This window comes from Danio rerio, chromosome 11, assembly GCF_049306965.1.
Source record: "Danio rerio strain Tuebingen ecotype United States chromosome 11, GRCz12tu, whole genome shotgun sequence".
NCBI lineage: Eukaryota > Metazoa > Chordata > Actinopteri > Cypriniformes > Danionidae > Danio > Danio rerio.
In genome coordinates, this window is record NC_133186.1 from 21,274,355 (window position 1) to 21,292,567 (window position 18,213).

At 35.8% G+C, this 18,213-nt stretch overlaps 1 protein-coding gene across 1 annotated transcript in view; it reads left to right on the plus strand.

The window, feature by feature from the left end:
- adamts9 (ADAM metallopeptidase with thrombospondin type 1 motif, 9) overlaps window positions 1–18,213 on the plus strand; it is a 61,860-nt gene that overhangs the window by 24,049 nt on the left and 19,598 nt on the right. The window contains 12 exon segments of the mRNA NM_001423670.1: window positions 1,029–1,174; window positions 1,447–1,628; window positions 3,374–3,510; window positions 5,993–6,110; window positions 6,304–6,399; window positions 8,176–8,342; window positions 8,438–8,567; window positions 8,784–8,910; window positions 11,219–11,429; window positions 11,513–11,674; window positions 13,102–13,263; window positions 15,953–16,072. Coding sequence (NP_001410599.1) covers window positions 1,029–1,174; window positions 1,447–1,628; window positions 3,374–3,510; window positions 5,993–6,110; window positions 6,304–6,399; window positions 8,176–8,342; window positions 8,438–8,567; window positions 8,784–8,910; window positions 11,219–11,429; window positions 11,513–11,674; window positions 13,102–13,263; window positions 15,953–16,072 — 1,758 coding nt within the window.

Consider the following 18,213-nt stretch of genomic DNA (forward strand, 5'->3'; position numbering starts at 1 on the left):
ATTTGTGAAAACAAAAACTGGGACCTACTGGGACGTATTTGGCGCTCTCCAGAAATGTATAGGGGTATATATAATATATAGGGGTACATTTTTAGAATAAGCCTAGGTTGCATAATTTTGTGGAAAATTAAAAGAAATGCTGACTCTGACTAAATGAATAACATGATGTAAACAAGAAAATTCGACACATTTTTGTAAATGTTTTTGGTCTAAAAAGCCCTAATAGGAGTTGTTTTTGTGTATTCCTGTGCTCTCAAGTAAAGAAAAGTGACTTGGCTTGTAAATGTTTTTTTATTTTGTGTAATGTTATGCTAAATATGTGTTTACATGAGGTACATTACTGACACAAATTGATTGGTTTTTGTTGTGTTATTAGCCGAATGTCGATGCTAATATTTAAAGTTGAGTCTTAAAAGCCAGATGATACTCAATTCATGTTTAAAATTAGTGATTATACTCTAAAATGAGAATGCAGTGTTTGAACTTTATAAGATTAATTGGTTAATTATATATGCAGTCTGAAATCCTCAACAATCGAGTGGATGACATTTTGTTTTTGTGTACAGCACAGAAAAGAGACCGCTGAAGACCTCAGGCTGACATTTGACAAAATTATTAAAAGCCTACTTAGGTTTGTGTTTGAAGTAACCTCGGAATCATTGACAACTTGTTTCAGGCAGTTGGGAATTGGTTCTTTCTTTTGCTAGACAAAAACTCCCTTTATTCCGCACTTTGATCTTTAAAACTTTGCAAACCAAACATAAAAAGGTAATATCTAAAAAAGAAAGGCTTAATTTTCTCCAGGTCGACTAAACAGTTTGTTGAAATGAAAGTAAATAAGTCAGTAAGATACACAGCTCAACCAACCACATGTTGACAAGGGATCTGACCAAAGCAAAAGACACTCTGAATTGTCATATTGTCTGTGTTTCAACATTCATTCTAGTCGGTGAACTTTATAACAAACAGCCAGTCATGACTAATTCTTCAATGATCTCATCTTTTCTCTGTTTGTTCATTGCTTGCAGCATTGTAAACATGGCCTGTGCATCCATAAAGAGCATGAATATGTTCCAGTTGAGGGTGCCTGGGGCGTTTGGAGTCCCTTTGGCACGTGCTCAAGGACCTGTGGAGGGGGAATCAAGATCGCTGTCCGCGAATGTAACCGACCCGTGTAAGCTGCCGCTCTTTGTAGTCTTGCATCCTCACTGGACTGTGAATTGGCACCATGTTTCTCAATGTTCCCTGACAAATGGCAGCAGCAAAGCCATCCTGAAGAAGAACATTTTTCAAAAGAGACTGCATTTTAATGCAGTGGGTAGACTGGAGGCTTTGCTCTATTTTAATTGCAGTGAAACAGAAACAAGATCAAGAAAGCTGAAGAGATTTTCTAAGAAATATTTCCAGTGTAGATATAAGCTCTGAATGTGTTTTTTTCTACTGTAGGCCCAGAAATGGGGGGAAGTATTGTGTTGGACGCAGGATGAAATTTCGCTCCTGTAACTCTGAGCCATGCTCCAAGCAAAAGAAAGACTTCAGGGAGGAACAGTGTGCCAGCTTTGATGGACGGCACTTCAACATCAATGGTCTACCTCCAAATGTTCGCTGGGTGCCAAAGTACAGCGGAAGTAAGGGATTTAGTCCAGTGATTGCAACTGGAGTATAATAATCAGATTTAATGGACAGTTGTAAAAAATAATAAAATAATAATTGAGTTAATTACTTAATAAGTAATAATTTAGGCTATCACTTATTTAACGATCCTGTATCTTCCAAAAAATCATCAATGCGTTAAACTTAAACTTAAAAATATTAAATGAATATTAAAAATGCTGCCTTAGCAACCAAATCAAGGGCCCTATCATACACCCGGCGCAATAATGCACAAGACCTGTTTGCCCCGACGTTTTGCTATTTTCAAACCAGTGTAAGATTACTTTTCTTGTTTTTTCACTACTTTCGTTAAATAGCAAATCCATTTGCGCCATTTTGTGGACTCATGAGTGTTCCGATCCAGAAAAGAGGTGTGTTAAGGCACATTGTTGGTGCGTTGCTATTTAGACTGCACAATAGACCAGCTGGAAGCACAGAGGACGTCAGTTGTGCGCCTTGCTTACACATTGTTTAAATCAAGCAGGATGTACAGCAATATTAAATATTACAAATATTATTATTTACCCCATAAATGCAAAAGGCACTGCCTGCATTCCCTTTATCTCAGGAAGGTTTTTCAGTTCATTCATGACATTATTATTATTAGTATTATTTACTATATGCATATTTATATTTGTTTTACACCTATAACTCATAAAGAGATTAAGCACAACCCTGTATATTGACCATGCATATTTTTCCATCCTTAAAAAAGTGGATTCAGACACGTCCTTAATGCTTTTGCGACCAGCACTTTAGACTTTGCGCCTAGATCATTAAAATAGAGCCCCAAATGTTTAAAGGTATAGTTAACCTAAAATCAAATTTCTGTCATCATTTGGCATATTTGGGTAATTTTTTTCTGTTGAACACAGAAGAAGATATTTTGAAGAATGCTGGTTGCTTTTACTCATTGAACTCCATAGGATTGTGTTTTTCATGCTATGGAAGTCAGTGGGTGCCCACAAGCAGCATTCTTCAAAAAATCTTCTATTGCATTCAACAGAAGAAAGAAACACAAGAAGGTTTAAAACCATATGATGGAGAGTAAATAATGAGGTATTTTTCAATTTTGGGTGACCTATACCTTTAAGATAAAACCAAAACAAAAAATTGTATAATTATGACTTGAAATTAAAACCAAAAAGCAACAAACTGAAATATGTGAAATAGCACATTTACAAAAAAAAAAAAAAAGTTTCTAAAAAGCAATTTACACGTTTATAAAACTAAAATTAAAACTGAAAAATAAAAAGTACTAGTTAAACCAAAATGTGAATAAATACCACAACAGTAAATGCTGCAACATACATAGTATATATTTTAGTACATAAACAGTAAATCAGCTTGCCAATTCTGCTCATATACTGTAGCTTCAGTATTGGTTAAGAGTGCATTTTAAAACTAGTACATAATTGCTTTTGGCATATTAAATAATTTCCCTTAAGATTTGAGACATGGTGGAGCCAATAATTTCAAAGGTTCCATACTTTCAAAATCAAATTACTAAACACAATTATATTTCAATTAACTTGCTAATTGCACAGCACAAAGACGACCAGCTGGTGAGAAACATATTATCAATGTCCTAAATACAGTTAAGCCTCCAGACTGTATTAACATTATCTGTCTCTCTGTCTCTGTTTCTCTCTCTCTCTCTCTCTGTCTCTGTTTCTCTCTCTCTCTCTCTCTCTCTCTCTCGTGTATCTGATTGCTGTAGTTCTGATGAAGGATCGCTGTAAGCTATTCTGTCGTGTTGCGGGCAGCACAGCTTACTACCAACTCAGGGACAGAGTGACTGACGGCACGCAGTGTGGACCTGACACTAATGACATCTGCGTTCAAGGCCTGTGCAGGGTGGGTGTGTTTGTGGTTGTGCTCCACTAATAATGGCACCCGGGGTGAATATAAGTAAAGAAGGCTGTTTTTTTCTTTCTTGTTTAACCTTTTTGATTTTGGGCTCAAAAAAACTAAAACAAATGAAACGAGATGAGATGAGTTGGTTTTTAGAGGCTTTTTTCCTAAAACACTTTCAAATAGTTTGTGTTGATGCAGGTGCTTTCGGATTGTAGTTTTAGAGGCTTTCTCTGATCCCAAGACTCAACTAACTAATTTATAAGACTACCGGTTTACTGGAATTACTTATTTATTCCACTGGTGGGGTTTTTGTTATTTTCTTTTAGCCATTTTTTGTGAAGCTCAACAATCTTCTATCACAAATGAAAGCTCTGTTTCTTTGGTTTTATCCATTGAAATGAATGACTGAGTGAGTTTGGCCTGCGTTTCCTCCTAAATATTTAGCCCTGTGAAACATACTGTAAGGTCTTGATTTTCTTTTTTGTTGAACCTTTTTGCTCAAAAAACTATGACAAAAAATTTAAAGAGATGTTTTAGAGCCTTCTTTGGTAACACTTTAGATCACAGTTCATGCTATTAACTACTAGCTTATTACCTGCCTATTATTAAGATATTAACTGTTTATTAGTAGGTATAAAGCATGATCTTATTCTACATCCCTGATCCTACCCAAAGCCTAAACCCAACTACTATCTTACTAACTATTAATAGGCAGTTAACTAGTAGTTTATTTAGTATTTTAATAAGCTAGTAGTGCTAGTAAATGGTTTGTTAATACTGTGAATTGTGACCCAAACTAAAGAGTTACCCCTTTTTTTTTCACGAAACAGTTTCAAACAGTTTGTGTTGATGCAGGTGCTTTCAGATTGGAGTCTTAGAGACTTTCTCTGATCCCAAGACTCAGCTAGCTAATTCATTACACTTCCAGTTTACTGGAATTACTCATTTATTCCACTGTTTGGGTTTTTATAATTTTTTTATAGCCACTTCCCTTTTTTTAAGCTCAACAATCGTCTATCACAAATGACAGCTCTGTTCTTTGGTTTTATCCATTGAAATGAATGACTGAGTTAGTTTGACCTGTGTTTCCTCGTATATATTTAGCCCTGTGAAACATGAGGTCTTGATTTTCTTTGTTGTTTAACCTTTTTGCTCAAAAGACTATGACAAAAAAAACTAAAGAGATTATTGAGTAAGTTTTTAGAGCCTTTTTTGGTAACAGTTTAGTTTAGATCACAATTCATGCTAATAACTACTGGCGTATTACCTGCCTATTATTAAGATATTAACTGTTCATTGGTAGTTAAAAAGCATGATTATATTCTACATCCATTATCCTATCTAAAACATAAACCTAGCTACTACCTTACTAGCTATTCATAAACAGTTTATTAGTAGTTTATTAAGCTAGTAATGTTAGGTAATGGTTTGTTAATACCGTGAATTGTGACCGAAACTAAAGTGTTAACCCCTTTTATTCACAAAACAGTTTAAAACAGTTTGTGTTAATGCTGGTGCTTTCAGATTAGAGTTTTAGAGACTCTCTCTGATCCCAATACCCAACTAACTAATTCATAACACTTCCAGTTTACTGAAATGATTTATTTATTTCACTGGTGGGGTTTTCATTAATTTCTTATAGACACTTACCTTTTTTGAAGCTCAACAACCTTTCATCGTCAATCACAGCTCTGTTCTTTGGTTTTATCCATTGAGATGAATGACTGAGTGAGTTTGGACTGCATTTCCTCACATTTGTAGCCCTGTGAAGCATGAGGTCTTCCTTTTAACTTTCACTTTTCTAGTCAACAAGGTGTATTTAAAGTGTAAAATATCATTAATGATATACTTCAAACTCACAGTAAGTAGGTCGCTGGTTCGAGTTACGGCTAGACCAGTTGGCATTTCTGTGGGAAGTTTGTACATTCTCCCCTTGTTCGTGTGGGTTGCCTTTGGGTGCTCCGGTTTCCCCCTCAGTCCAAAGACATGTGGTATAGGTGAATTGAATAAATTAAATTGGCCACAGTGCATAAGTGTGTGTATGTGTGTGTGTGTGTGTGTGTGTGTGTGTGTGTGTGTGTGTGTGTGTGTGTATATGAGTTTGTATATGAGTGTGTATGGGTGTTTCCCAATACTGGGTTGTGGCTGGAAGGGCATCCTCTTCAGAAAACATATGCTGGAATAGTTGGTGCTTCATTCCACTGTGGCTACCTTTGAAATAGAGACTAAGCCAAAGAAAAAAATGTATCAATGAACGAATTCATATGGGTGCCAATTAAATTGTGGCACAAATGCAGTTTTCAATAGTCATCAGTGACTGCAGAGTTTTATAATACATATTTAGATTTTATAATACATTTTATCACAGGTGAGGGTGCCAATATTAGTTTAAGACACTGTATGTGGCCCAAATGTGAAGCAGAAATGCTGTAAAACTCTCTTCAAGTGTCCTCTGAATTAATTCCACATCCTGTTTCTGCAGCAAGCAGGATGTGACCATGTGTTGAACTCCAAGGCCAGGAGAGATAAGTGCGGGGTGTGCGGTGGGGATAACTCTTCATGCAAGCCTGTGGCAGGAACGTTCAACATAGTGCATTATGGTAGGTCACACAGACAAATCAGCTCTTCTCATATATCAAGGTAACTGAATAGTTTAGCATTAGTTAAACATTAGTAAAACTCAGTTTGATTCCCTTCAGCCAGATCTCAGAGCAAATTAACAGAAGTATTTACCTTAGAATGATATTTTAGGATGTGTATTTTGTTGACTTCTTTATTTTTTTTATTTTACAGGTTACAATGTAGTGGTGAGAATTCCCAGTGGTGCTACAAATATAGATGTGAGACAACACAGCTACTCAGGGAAAGCAGAGGACGATAACTACCTCGGTAAGGCAAGAAAAAGACATCAAACTGAACAGTGTATGATTTTTGTTCAGTTTTACTATACTGTAGTTCATCACAGTGGAAGTCTATTTCCACTTTAGAGTAGGACAGATTAATTGATTGATGGATGGATGGATGGATGAATGGATGGATCAATATAAATAATACAAATAAGTTATTGCAACTTTTTTTTCTCCGTTTTGAGTTTTGGGCATTGTCAGAGCAGTAAGTGTTTAGTGGAGTTTAGTGGAGTTTTGTGAGCTACAGTAGGAACTCACAATTGCTACAAACTACCAGTTCTGAGAAATGCAAGATTGCAACTTTTAATTGTGAGTTTATAATCTTTTTCAAAACTCAATTCTGGATAAAAAGACACTAAATAGGAATAACTGTGGCTAAATAGGAATAAATAAAAAAGGTGTAGTAATAGTAATACACTTATGAAAAGAATACTAATAAAATGAGTTATACAGTATATGTTTTTATATACACTCACCGGCCTAGTTCCCGGTTGGACCCCCTTTTGCCTTCTAAACTGCTTTAATCATTCATTGCATAGATTCAACAAGGTGCGGGAAATGTTCCTCAGAGATTTTGATCCGTATTGACATGATAGCACCACACAGTTGCTGCAGATTTTATGGCTGCACATCCATGATGCGAATCCCCCATTCCACCACATCTCAAAGATGCTCTATTGGATTGAGAACTGGGGACTGTGGAGGCAATTTGAGTACAGTGAATTAATTGTCATGTTCTTTAAACCAGTCTGAGATGATTCACACTTTATGACATGGTGCGTTAACTTGCTGGAAGTAGCCATCAGACTGCACGCTGGATTTTTTTCCCTTTTTTTTCTGTAAACCCTAGAGATGGTTATGCGTGAAAATCCCAGTAGATCAGCAGTTTCTGAAATACTCAGACCAGCCCATATTGCTTTAAATGCAGCAGATTGTCTTAACCATGTCTACATGCCTAAATGCATTGAGCTGCTGCCATGTGATTGGCTGATTAGAAATTTGCGTTAACGAGCAGCTGGACAGGTGTACCTAATAAAGCGGCCAGTGACTGTATATAGTTTCATTATTTAAATTAATCAGCATATAATGACGACAAAATTCATTGGCCAAAAATAAATCAGAAAAATACAGACAGCAAATACGATGCTCTTAAATATTGTGCATCTAATGTACTATTCAGATTCAGCAGATTACTGAGTGGTTCTGTGTTTATTGATATATTTGCATGTCTCTGTGTATTTGCCCTATATACTGTATGTGTGTGTGTGTGTGTGTGTGTGTGTGTGTGTGTGTGTGTTTATTTATGTTTATCTACAATGCGTGTGGTTTAGGCCAAGACAGGAATGTAGACGTTGTGGAAAGAGGTATTTGAGTGTGTGTAGGTGGTTAGCAAGGGGGAACAGAGGTTTCTCGGTGTAATGTGTGAAGTAGTGAGGAAAGTAACTCAGGAAATTAGCTACATAATCACATTAGCGTGCATTTTTGAAGCAAACTGACTTCAGCAGTGCAAGACGTGGCCTCTTCACGCAATACTGGATTTCTCTGCCCCGATTATCCTAATCTGCCCTGACTCTTGCTAAATCTGACTGTAAATGAAAATGCTTGATTTCTTAGGTCATTCGGGTCTTGGAGTGAGACAAATTTGTGTTTAAAACAAACGGACACTACTTTAGTTTGTTTAGCCTCTATATATATTTGCTTTCTGAGCATAACCGTAAGGACGATAAAGCATGCATGTTGTTTCTTTTTTGCTTTGCAGCCTTGTCCAACAGCCGTGGAGAATATTTACTCAATGGAGATTTTGTGGTCAGTATGTTTAAAAGGGAAGTCAGGGTAGGGAATGCTGTTATTGAATACAGCGGCTCTGACCATGTCGTGGAGAGAATCAACTGCACTGACCGCATTGAAGAGGAGATTATAATCCAGGTAATATTCAATCTCACAGCTTCACAGTGTGTCGCTATTGTTTAAGCTGTTTAGATGCGTCATGTATTTTGTGTGTGATCTTTTTCTCAAACTAGGTGCTATCCGTAGGAAACCTCTACAACCCTGATGTCAGGTATTCTTACAACATTCCCATAGAGGACAAACCTCAGCATTTTTTCTGGGATGCGTACGGCCCGTGGCAGGATTGCAGTCTTTTGTGCCAAGGTGGGTGTGAGAGAAGCAACAAATATTTGTTGCGTTTGCCAGAAACGTCAGTGTAGAATTTGGTAAACTTGAACCAGACGTGTGATGCTGTCGGGTCATCCAGTTCAGTATTTCTTGGAAATTCAAAAACCTTTTTTTCTTCTTCTTACTTTTCTAGATCACAAACATGTGTTTGAACTTGTGTATGTCTTGTGCTGTATGTAATGTGCATTTTAGGAGAGCGCAAGAAGAAGATCTTGTGCAATCGTGAATCGGATCGAGTGGTGGTTTCTGATCAGCGGTGCCACGGTTTACCTAAACCAGCTGCGATCACTGAGTCATGCAACACAGACTGTGAACTCGGGTACATTTCCACATGCATTAGCTTTACTAACAGCTTGAGCCAACACAAACCCTCTTTTGGCATTCATAAACTTGAGGATTTGCTAAAGACACAGTGAGCAATTTGTGATGAAAAGATATGTATATAGTTATTCTTTGTAGCTGAGCTTATTGCAGATGCATTTGTAGGAGTGAGCCTTTTGTATACAAAGTTATGGGAGGGGAGTGTTTAAATAAATCAAGCAATGTGTTTTACTAAGTGTGCTGGAGTCAATTTACTAGTATTTAAGTCATAATTTAAACATAAAAAGCATGCCTGGGAGTTCTTTTCACAACAGCACCTGGGTTCATTTGGAGTCAGAGTTCAGTTCATTTGGCTAATATAAACAAACCCAACAGAACTCAAGTTCAATCCAGGCAATTGAACCAAATGAGAAAGCACCTTTAACCGATTTTGCACAAGTGTTGTTCGTAGATGATAACCCGCACTTGATTATTATCATCTTTGCTTGTTTGCAAGTTAATTTAGCTGCTCTTGGGAGATTGTAGTGGTCATTATGGAAATTTTGTCTCCCTTTTCTAAGTTGTCACTGGAATCACAAACAGTACATTTCACTTGCAAGGATGCTGTTATGAAATTGTGCTCTCTTGCAAATTTGCTGTGCTTAGAAAGTCTAACTGTTGATCAGTTAATTGAAAAAAAATATATAAAAAAACATCCAAACATTTGGTGTTCGTAAGATTGTTTTTTTTTTTTTACTTATTGAACAATAATAGCACAATAATAGCACATTAAAATAAAGTCCATTCATTAAGTGATTTTTTTTCGGCTTAGTCTATTTATTAATCAAGGGTCACCATAGTGGAATGAACCGCCAACTTATCCAGCACACGTTTTATGCAGCGGATGCCCTTCCAGCCGCAACCCATCACTAGGAAACACCCACCCACACTCATTCACACACATACACTATGAATAATTTAGCTTACCCAATTCACCTATAGCACATGTCTTTGGACTGTGGGGGAAACCAAAGCATCTGGAGGAAACCCACGCAAACATGGGAGAACATGCAAACTCCACACAGAAATGTCAACTGACCCAGCCGAGGCTCGAACCAGTGACCTACTTGCTGTGAGGTGACATCACTACCTACTGTGCCACCCAGCTGTTGATCAGTTAATGTAAAAAGTATAAATAACATCCAAACATTGTGTTCGTTTTTTTTCTTATTGAACAACATTAGCACATCAATAGCAAGTTCATTAGCACATTACAATAAAGTCCAATTGTATATTTATGATGTTATAAAGATTTATAAGCTTCACAAAAATTATAAGCATCCCTCTACAATGATTTACAAGAAATGTTTCTGGAGCACCAATTCCAAATATAAGGCTCTGTTAAGAAAGCTTTCAAATCAGATTTTACATGCTCACTTTAGCAAAAAAGCGCTGTCAACCCAAACAGAATGCTTTTGTGAATTATTATAATTTATGTTTTGTAAAAAGAAAAAGTTCAGCATGAAGCTGAAATATATTTACATATTGCAATGCTTCATGCTATAGTCATTGCTGGTTTTGCATCATTTGTGTATTAATTCTTTTGGCATTTCCACTAGTTTTGATGTAGCAGCCAAAGAATCTACAGTGAGACACATCTGTTAAAATCTGCTAAAATCCAAATGTGTTTTAAATCATAAACCAATAACTCTATCTGAATAGTCTGAACAAGGCCCTAAAGTGACTTCAGAAGATCAATTGACACTGGAGACTGGAGCAGTGACTGCTGAAAATCCATCTGAAAAAACATATTTACATTTTAAAGTACATTAAAATATAATATATATATATAGATATACATACTTTCAAGAATGTATAATAAAGTGCTCAGCATATATAAGTACACCCCTCTCAAATCTATCTTTTGAATTAATATTTTTGATAGGAAGCTATACAATATTATATTTGTGTACATTAGATTAGTCAGTACTGAAGCCAAATCTGGAGCTTTCTTACAAAATAACTTACAATAATGGTCCAAAACAACTACACCCAAATTTATATGTTATAGAAAATTATTAAATACAAATTTTAAAAAGAGGAAAAATCAAGAGAAGCAAAATAATATTTTGCTTGAATTTAATTAAAGATAGTCTTTCAATTTCTAAATATATGTTTGGTGATCATTAATACAATTTAATAAATATATCTTCTTAATAAATCTATTTTGTTTAAATCGACCGGAATACATTGCATATATTGATGGAGAAATTTTCATATCTCTGAACTAAAACCATCACTTATAAGTTTATTTCTGAAATTTTTAGGTGGCACATCGCTCGCAAAAGTGAGTGCACAGCGGCATGTGGTGTGGGCTACCGGTCTTTGGATATTTACTGCACCAAACAGAGCAGATTGGATGGGAAAACCCAGAAGGTGGATGAGCGGTACTGCAGCAGCCAACATAAACCCAATGACAAGGAGGTCTGCCATGGAGACTGCAACCCTGGTGGATGGGAGTACTCCTCCTGGTCTGAGGTGCTCAAATCAGCCTATGTTAGACCTCGTTAATGTATATACATGACATAACTTACAATGAGCTATTTATCTTGGTTATCTAGTGTTCCAGGAGCTGTGGAGGAGGAACACGTCGCAGGAATGCAATATGTGGAAAGTCTGACGAAAGAGATGACGATAGCAAGTGCAACCCACAAGAAAAGCTCACAGCTCAGCCCTGTAATGAGTTCCTGTGTCCTCAGTGGAAAACTGGAGACTGGTCTGAGGTAAACATCTGATGGTGTATGTCTCGCAAAACTTATCATCAAATATAGATAATGTTGTCTAAGATTGTGCTTGCATGACTTAAACATCCTCGAAAAGATCTTAAAACTCTATCATGAATGCCAGGCCAGTAGTTTGCGATGGTTTGTAAAGAAACACTGGTCATCTGTGCGTATATCATCCTGCATTGTTTATTCGGTTGTCCTGTACTTGTGGATTGACAATAGTCTGAACATATAATGTACATGCACTTGAGCTCACCATTTTCGCATAATCACATTCTGTAGTTTACACCGAGATTATATCATCGTTTACAAAAACATGCATATGCAGAGTAAATAATTATCAGATGTGGTTTAATATACAACAATGGATTAGGATTTGCACAATGGTGCAAAATAGGATTAGACACATGTTTAGGGGTGTTAAATAATGACTCAAAAATATTTAAATGATTAACTTGAACCTTAGTTATTCCCATAATAGGTCAGATTCAATTGGAAATTTCCCCTTTCCTTTTTGTGAAGTTAGCTTCTTAGCTTGTCATATTCAGGTGCTTTGTTGTCAGAAGAAATAGGAATCATAAATGACATATAACTGTTTTTATTTGAATAAAATGTAGTATCCCATTCATTGACAACCGCAAACATTCACCTACTATCATATCCAGATGGTTATGGTGATTTTGGAATTTTGAATATGGTGATTTCAGTGTTCATATGCATAGCAGGCTCATTGGAAATACGTGTTTCAGCCTTTTATGCAACCACAAAAACATACTTCTACATATGTTTGATGGCAGTTCCTAGATAGAATCGCTATGTGCCATATGGCGCCAACAATGTTTGTTCCTATTCACAATAATGATATTTAGAGAGACATATTATTGACTTGTAATCCAATTTGTTTGCCTTATCTAATGATCTCCAAAGTGTACAACTTTTCCTTTGTTGTTAGTTTGCTCTGTAGCTCACTTTGTAAAGTATTGTACTTGTAATAGAGCTCTCGGTTTTAAGTTTGGGATAGCACGAGTCCACAAAATAGGTAAAAGCAATGTAAAACCGAGGTAAAACTATAAGCAAATGCATATTTCTCTTCTGTTTGCTTTTGAAAACAACAACAAGAGGGTGGCACCGTGGCTCAGTGGTTAGCACTGTCTAGAAGGATGCTGGTTTGAGACCCGGCTAGGCCAGTTGGCATTTCTGTGTGGAGTTTGCATGTTCTCCCCGTGTTGACGTAGGATTCATCTGGGTGCTCCAATTTCTCCTACAGTCCAAAGACATGAAGTATAGGTGAATTGAATAAACTGAAATTGGATGCACAGTTTCTTAATTATGTTAAATAATGATTTTTACCATTGGCCATATTATGGTTTTTTTTAGTAGTCAAGCAGCCTTACTAATGCATTCGTTCTGGTTTTATCTGGCAGTGTTTGGTAACATGTGGCAAAGGCTATAAACACCGTCAGACTTGGTGTCAGTTTGGAGAGGAGCGTTTGGATGTCCGTTTCTGTGACTCATCCAAACCCGAGTCGGTGCAGGCCTGCCAACAGCAAGAATGTGCGTCTTGGCAGGTGGGACCCTGGGGACAGGTGAGAGGAACAACTTTTATTTTGGTGTTTATTTTGCATTATTTTGGTTCATGTAATGTTTAGGTATGTCAGAACTTATATGCATTATATTTGATGGTTATGCTGGGAAAATGAAAATTCGAGTGTATTATGATGATGGTGCATTCATAACTGACAGATAATAAAAACAGATTTTGACAGCTGCAGTGTGGGAGGACAATGACCACAAAAATGAAATGAGGTTGGGGAGTTGACAGAATAATACATGATAATTTCATGGAAATGTGGAGCAAATAAGCAAAAATAAAAATAAATAACTAAGATGTCTGTGAATTGTCACTTCCATAAAAGTAAATTGACTTCAAAAATTCAAGTTCATCCATAATTAAAAGTAGATTCCTAACTGAAAGATGTTTGCAGGTATTTACAGAGATTTTAAATTGATTATTCAGACAGGGCATTATTAGAATTATTCAACTAAATGGTGTAAATGTGCAATACTGCATGTTTTTTGGTGTAAATGTGCAATACTGCATATAGACAAAATGGCAATAATATATTGTTTTTAAAAGGCTGAATTTTTTTGATACAGGGTTTTCCCTGGCTCAAAATGAGATGGTATTCTGATCATGACATTCTTGCTATTTGAAAAAAAAAACATATTTTTCATTACTCTCATTATGTTGTCAATTAAAATATTATCTTATTAAAAAAAGGCTAACATTAAATATTTTTAAATAGATACAGCCAGAGACAGCCGTGACTGCCTGTCTGATTTCTGTCAAATGGCTGAGGTGGGACAAACTTTGATAAAGGTGGAACATAATAATTCTTCATACCGGATTAAATCCTGTAAAAAGGGATATTGTGAAGTATTGTTACAATTTGCCTAATTACCCTAACCTGCCTAGTTAGCCTAATTAACCTATTAATTATTATTAATCGAACCGCTCCAGGGTTCATTTCAATCGAGCCGAGACCACCTCATTCAAGCGATCTCGGAGCGATTACTTTGGCGCGGAACAGAGCGCGATTGCCCTGTTCACATATGCCAAACGAACCGCGCTAACTGGGCAATCGAGACACGTTCCGAAAACAAAAGTGTAGGTGTGAAAGCACCCTAAATGTCACTTTAAGCTGTATAGAAGTGTCTTGAAAATATCTAGTCAAATATTATTTACTGTCATCATGGCAGAGATAAAATAAATCAGTTATTAGAGATGAGTTATTAAAACTATTATGTTTAAAAATGTGTTGAAATAAAATCTTCTCTCCGTTAAACAAAAATTGGGGGAAAAAAATAAAAGGGGGCTAATAATTTTGAATTCTGAATATATCAAAATTAATGTTTTTTATAATTACGAAAAAATGTCAACATTTGTCAAGAACTGCTTATATATCAGTAATCAGCTCCCAAATATAAAGAGTCAAACCATATAAATCAAAATCTCCTTAGCATTTCTGCACAAACATATTTGACTGGTACTCCAAGGCTTAAATCAGACCTCTTCGACCAGATGCCAAACTTACCATCTTAGGCTGTCTAGAAAACATCCTCTCCCTCAAACAATGCAAGAGTCTTTAATGCAAGGCAGGGTGGTGGCTAAAAGACTAGTGCTTAACAATTGGAAATCACCTTTACCCCCCTCATTCCAGAACTGACATGATATCTAGTATTAAGATGGTTGGACAGATTGTTCTGTATTTATATATATATATACAGTATAAAGTATAAATATATAGTTGAAGTCATAATTATTAGCCCCCCTGAATTATTACCCCCCTGTTTATTTTATCCCCAATTTCTGTTTAACAGAGAGAAGCTTATTTCAGCACTTTTATAAACATAATAGTTTTAATAACTGTAACTCATTTCTAATTACTGATTTTATTTTATCTTTGTCATGATGACAGTAAATAATATTTGGCTAGATATTTTTCAAGACACTTCTATACAGCTTAAAGTGATATTTAAATGCTTAACTAGGTTAATTAGGTTAACTAGCAGGTTAGGGTAATGAGGCAAGTTATTGTATAATGATGGTTTGTTCTGTAGACTATCCAAAATTGAACTATCGAAAAAAAATGGTGTTTAAAAAATTGAAAACTTCTTTTATTCTAGCTGAAATAAAACAAATAAGACTTTCTCCGAAAAAAAATAAATAAATAAAAAAAATAAAAAACTTTAAAATAAAGTAATAAAAAATCTTTTTTTTAAAGCTCTGAATATCACCCACTCATGACTAATGTGTTTTCTGTCCACTTGAGCTTATGGCTGTTTTCAGACAAGCAAAGCGTTTCTCCAGAGATCTCCCAAGTGCATAATACGAATTTGTAGCATTTGTGTAGGCAAACTATCTTTAAGTCCTAAAGTATGATAGAGATTAGACATCACTCTTAGCATAGATTAAGCAATCTAGATAAAGGCATGTTTGAGGTGCTTTACTGAAGCATTCAATATGCATTCTAGCTGCCACACAAGCTTGACCTTGTTGCCGTCAAGTCAGCGATGAGGAAAAGAGATAAAGGAATGGAGAAATGTGGACAAATTTCTAGCCCATGTCCCAGGTTGCCCAAGCGAGTCCTTATCACATCAATGAACTGAGCTTCAGTTTCAATTTATGCTTCAGGACCAAGCATATGCCTTGAGATGTACGATAAAATAAGACACTGTCCCTAACTGACCTGATTTCTTTATTTGTGTATGTAGTGTACCACCACATGCGGACCGGGATATCAGATGAGAGCTGTGAAGTGTGTGGTTGGCTCATATGGCTCTGTTATGGATGACACTGAATGTAATGCAGCAACTCGTCCAACAGACACTCAGGTAAGAGCATTGATCTCTCTTTTTATTATTGACTCTTGTTAATTTCTCTCACACTAATGAACGCAAAGAAGGAACTATGACTATTGGATACTATTAAAGTGTGAATCAGAATAAAGTACAGCTACTCTTCCAAATTTCTTTGTGGAATTAAAGACGAAAAAGCCAGGGCTCAGGTCAAAATAAGCTTTTATTAATTGAAATCAGACCACATTTAAAGGATTAGTTCACTCAGAGATGAAAATCTTGTCATCATTTTCTCACACTTGTTTAGTTCCATACCCAGAAGTCTTATCTTCATAAGATAAAGGAGGATATTTTTTATTAAATCTAAGATTTATATTCTTCCTTTGAAAATCTGTCCATCCAAAACTTGGATGCTTCAAAAGAAAATTAATAGTCCAGTGAAAAAAATAATAATAATAAATTAGATGTTAGTTTCAGTCTATTAGTTTAAAACACTCCAAAACAGTGTCAAAATTGACATTTAGGAAAATATTAAATTGTTATAAACACACAAAGCCTGCAATTTGTCACTTTCGCCTAAATGGATAAACAACTTTTATTCATATCACCTCATACTTGAGTTTCTCATCAAATCTTGACCAGTCAAATGCTCTCTAGTATCTGACATGTCCCGCCCCCTTCAAGATGCTTCTCATTTGATGCGCTTGATCTTAACCATTTTTATAGGCAAAGTTGTGATAAAAACAAACTATTCCATATAGAGGAACTATTCTATATCCCAACTTCCCTTCTCATTTTTCAGTTGATATTATGTCAAACATTGAATAAAAAATGCACATTTCAAAGTACTTCACGTGCCCTTTAAATAAATATAAAAATGATTTCAAATGAATCTTCTGGAAAAACTTTATACTAAGAGCAGATTTCATTGAATTCTTTATTGTGCTACAAATAAACATTGATTGGCAGACCTGTACAGGAGCTCATCTAAACCTGATGCTAAAGAAAAAACTCAATGTTTTAAATGTGACAAGCAGTAATGATTGTTTTTCAAGTGTTTTTGAACTTTTAATTAACTTTGATATTTGGTATGTGCAAGTATTATTTATTATTATGTAAGTTATTTTACATCATCTCGGAATAAGAAAGTGGAAAAGAAAAAAGAAAGTGGGTTCAGGTGCAGCCTGAAAGGCAGGAAGGAAGTTTCCCACCCAGTATATTTATCACCTGCGCTCAATAAGGCCTTGTCTGATGGAAACCCATGGGTCTACACACACACACACACACTCAATACTCTTAAATGGTTTCCCACGGTCTTGTAATGTCTGGAATTGTCAAGGAATTAAATTAAAGGAATTGAAATGAAAAAATAATGGCAACTAACTAATCTTTAAAAGCCATATTTTATTAGCATAATTACTATATTTTTTACAATCATTGTAGTGATACTAGTGTTTTAAATACGTTAATTTTAACTCATTGGTCAAAAATTAGAGTTATTCTAAAATGTTGGGTACATTTTCTATCTCCTTAAACTTATTTTTCAAATATAACACAAATTATATGAAGTTCATTCATTCATTTTTCCTTCAGCTTAGTTCCTTATTTATCAGGGGTCGCCACAGTGGAATGAACCGCCAACTATTTCAGCATATGTTTTACACAGCGAATACCCTTCCAGCCATAACCCAATAATAGGAAACACAGATAAACACTCACACCCGCATTCATACTACGTTTACCCTATTCACTTATTATGCATGTCTCTGGACTGTGGGGGAAACCAGAGTACACCCATGTGGACAAGGGGAGAACATGCAAACTCCACACAGAAAGGCCAACTGGGACTTAAACCAGAAACTTTCTTGCTGTGAGGCAACAGTGCTAACTACTAAGCCACATTGCCACCCATTATATCAAGTTATCTCTAAAAAAAATTTTTTTGATAGTTTAAAGACTCTCACTATATATGTTTTGACTATCTATGCCTCCTGAATCATTCCAAGTTTATATGTCCTCTATAGCATCATATTAAATGCTTATAAAAGTTAATTTGCAGTCATGTGAATCCCAAATTTATCTACTTTCAAAATCTGCACATACCTGCAAAATTACATTCTCCTCCCTTCCCCTGCCTAATTGTGCTGTAGAGCCAGAGTGGCTAAATGCTGCATTTC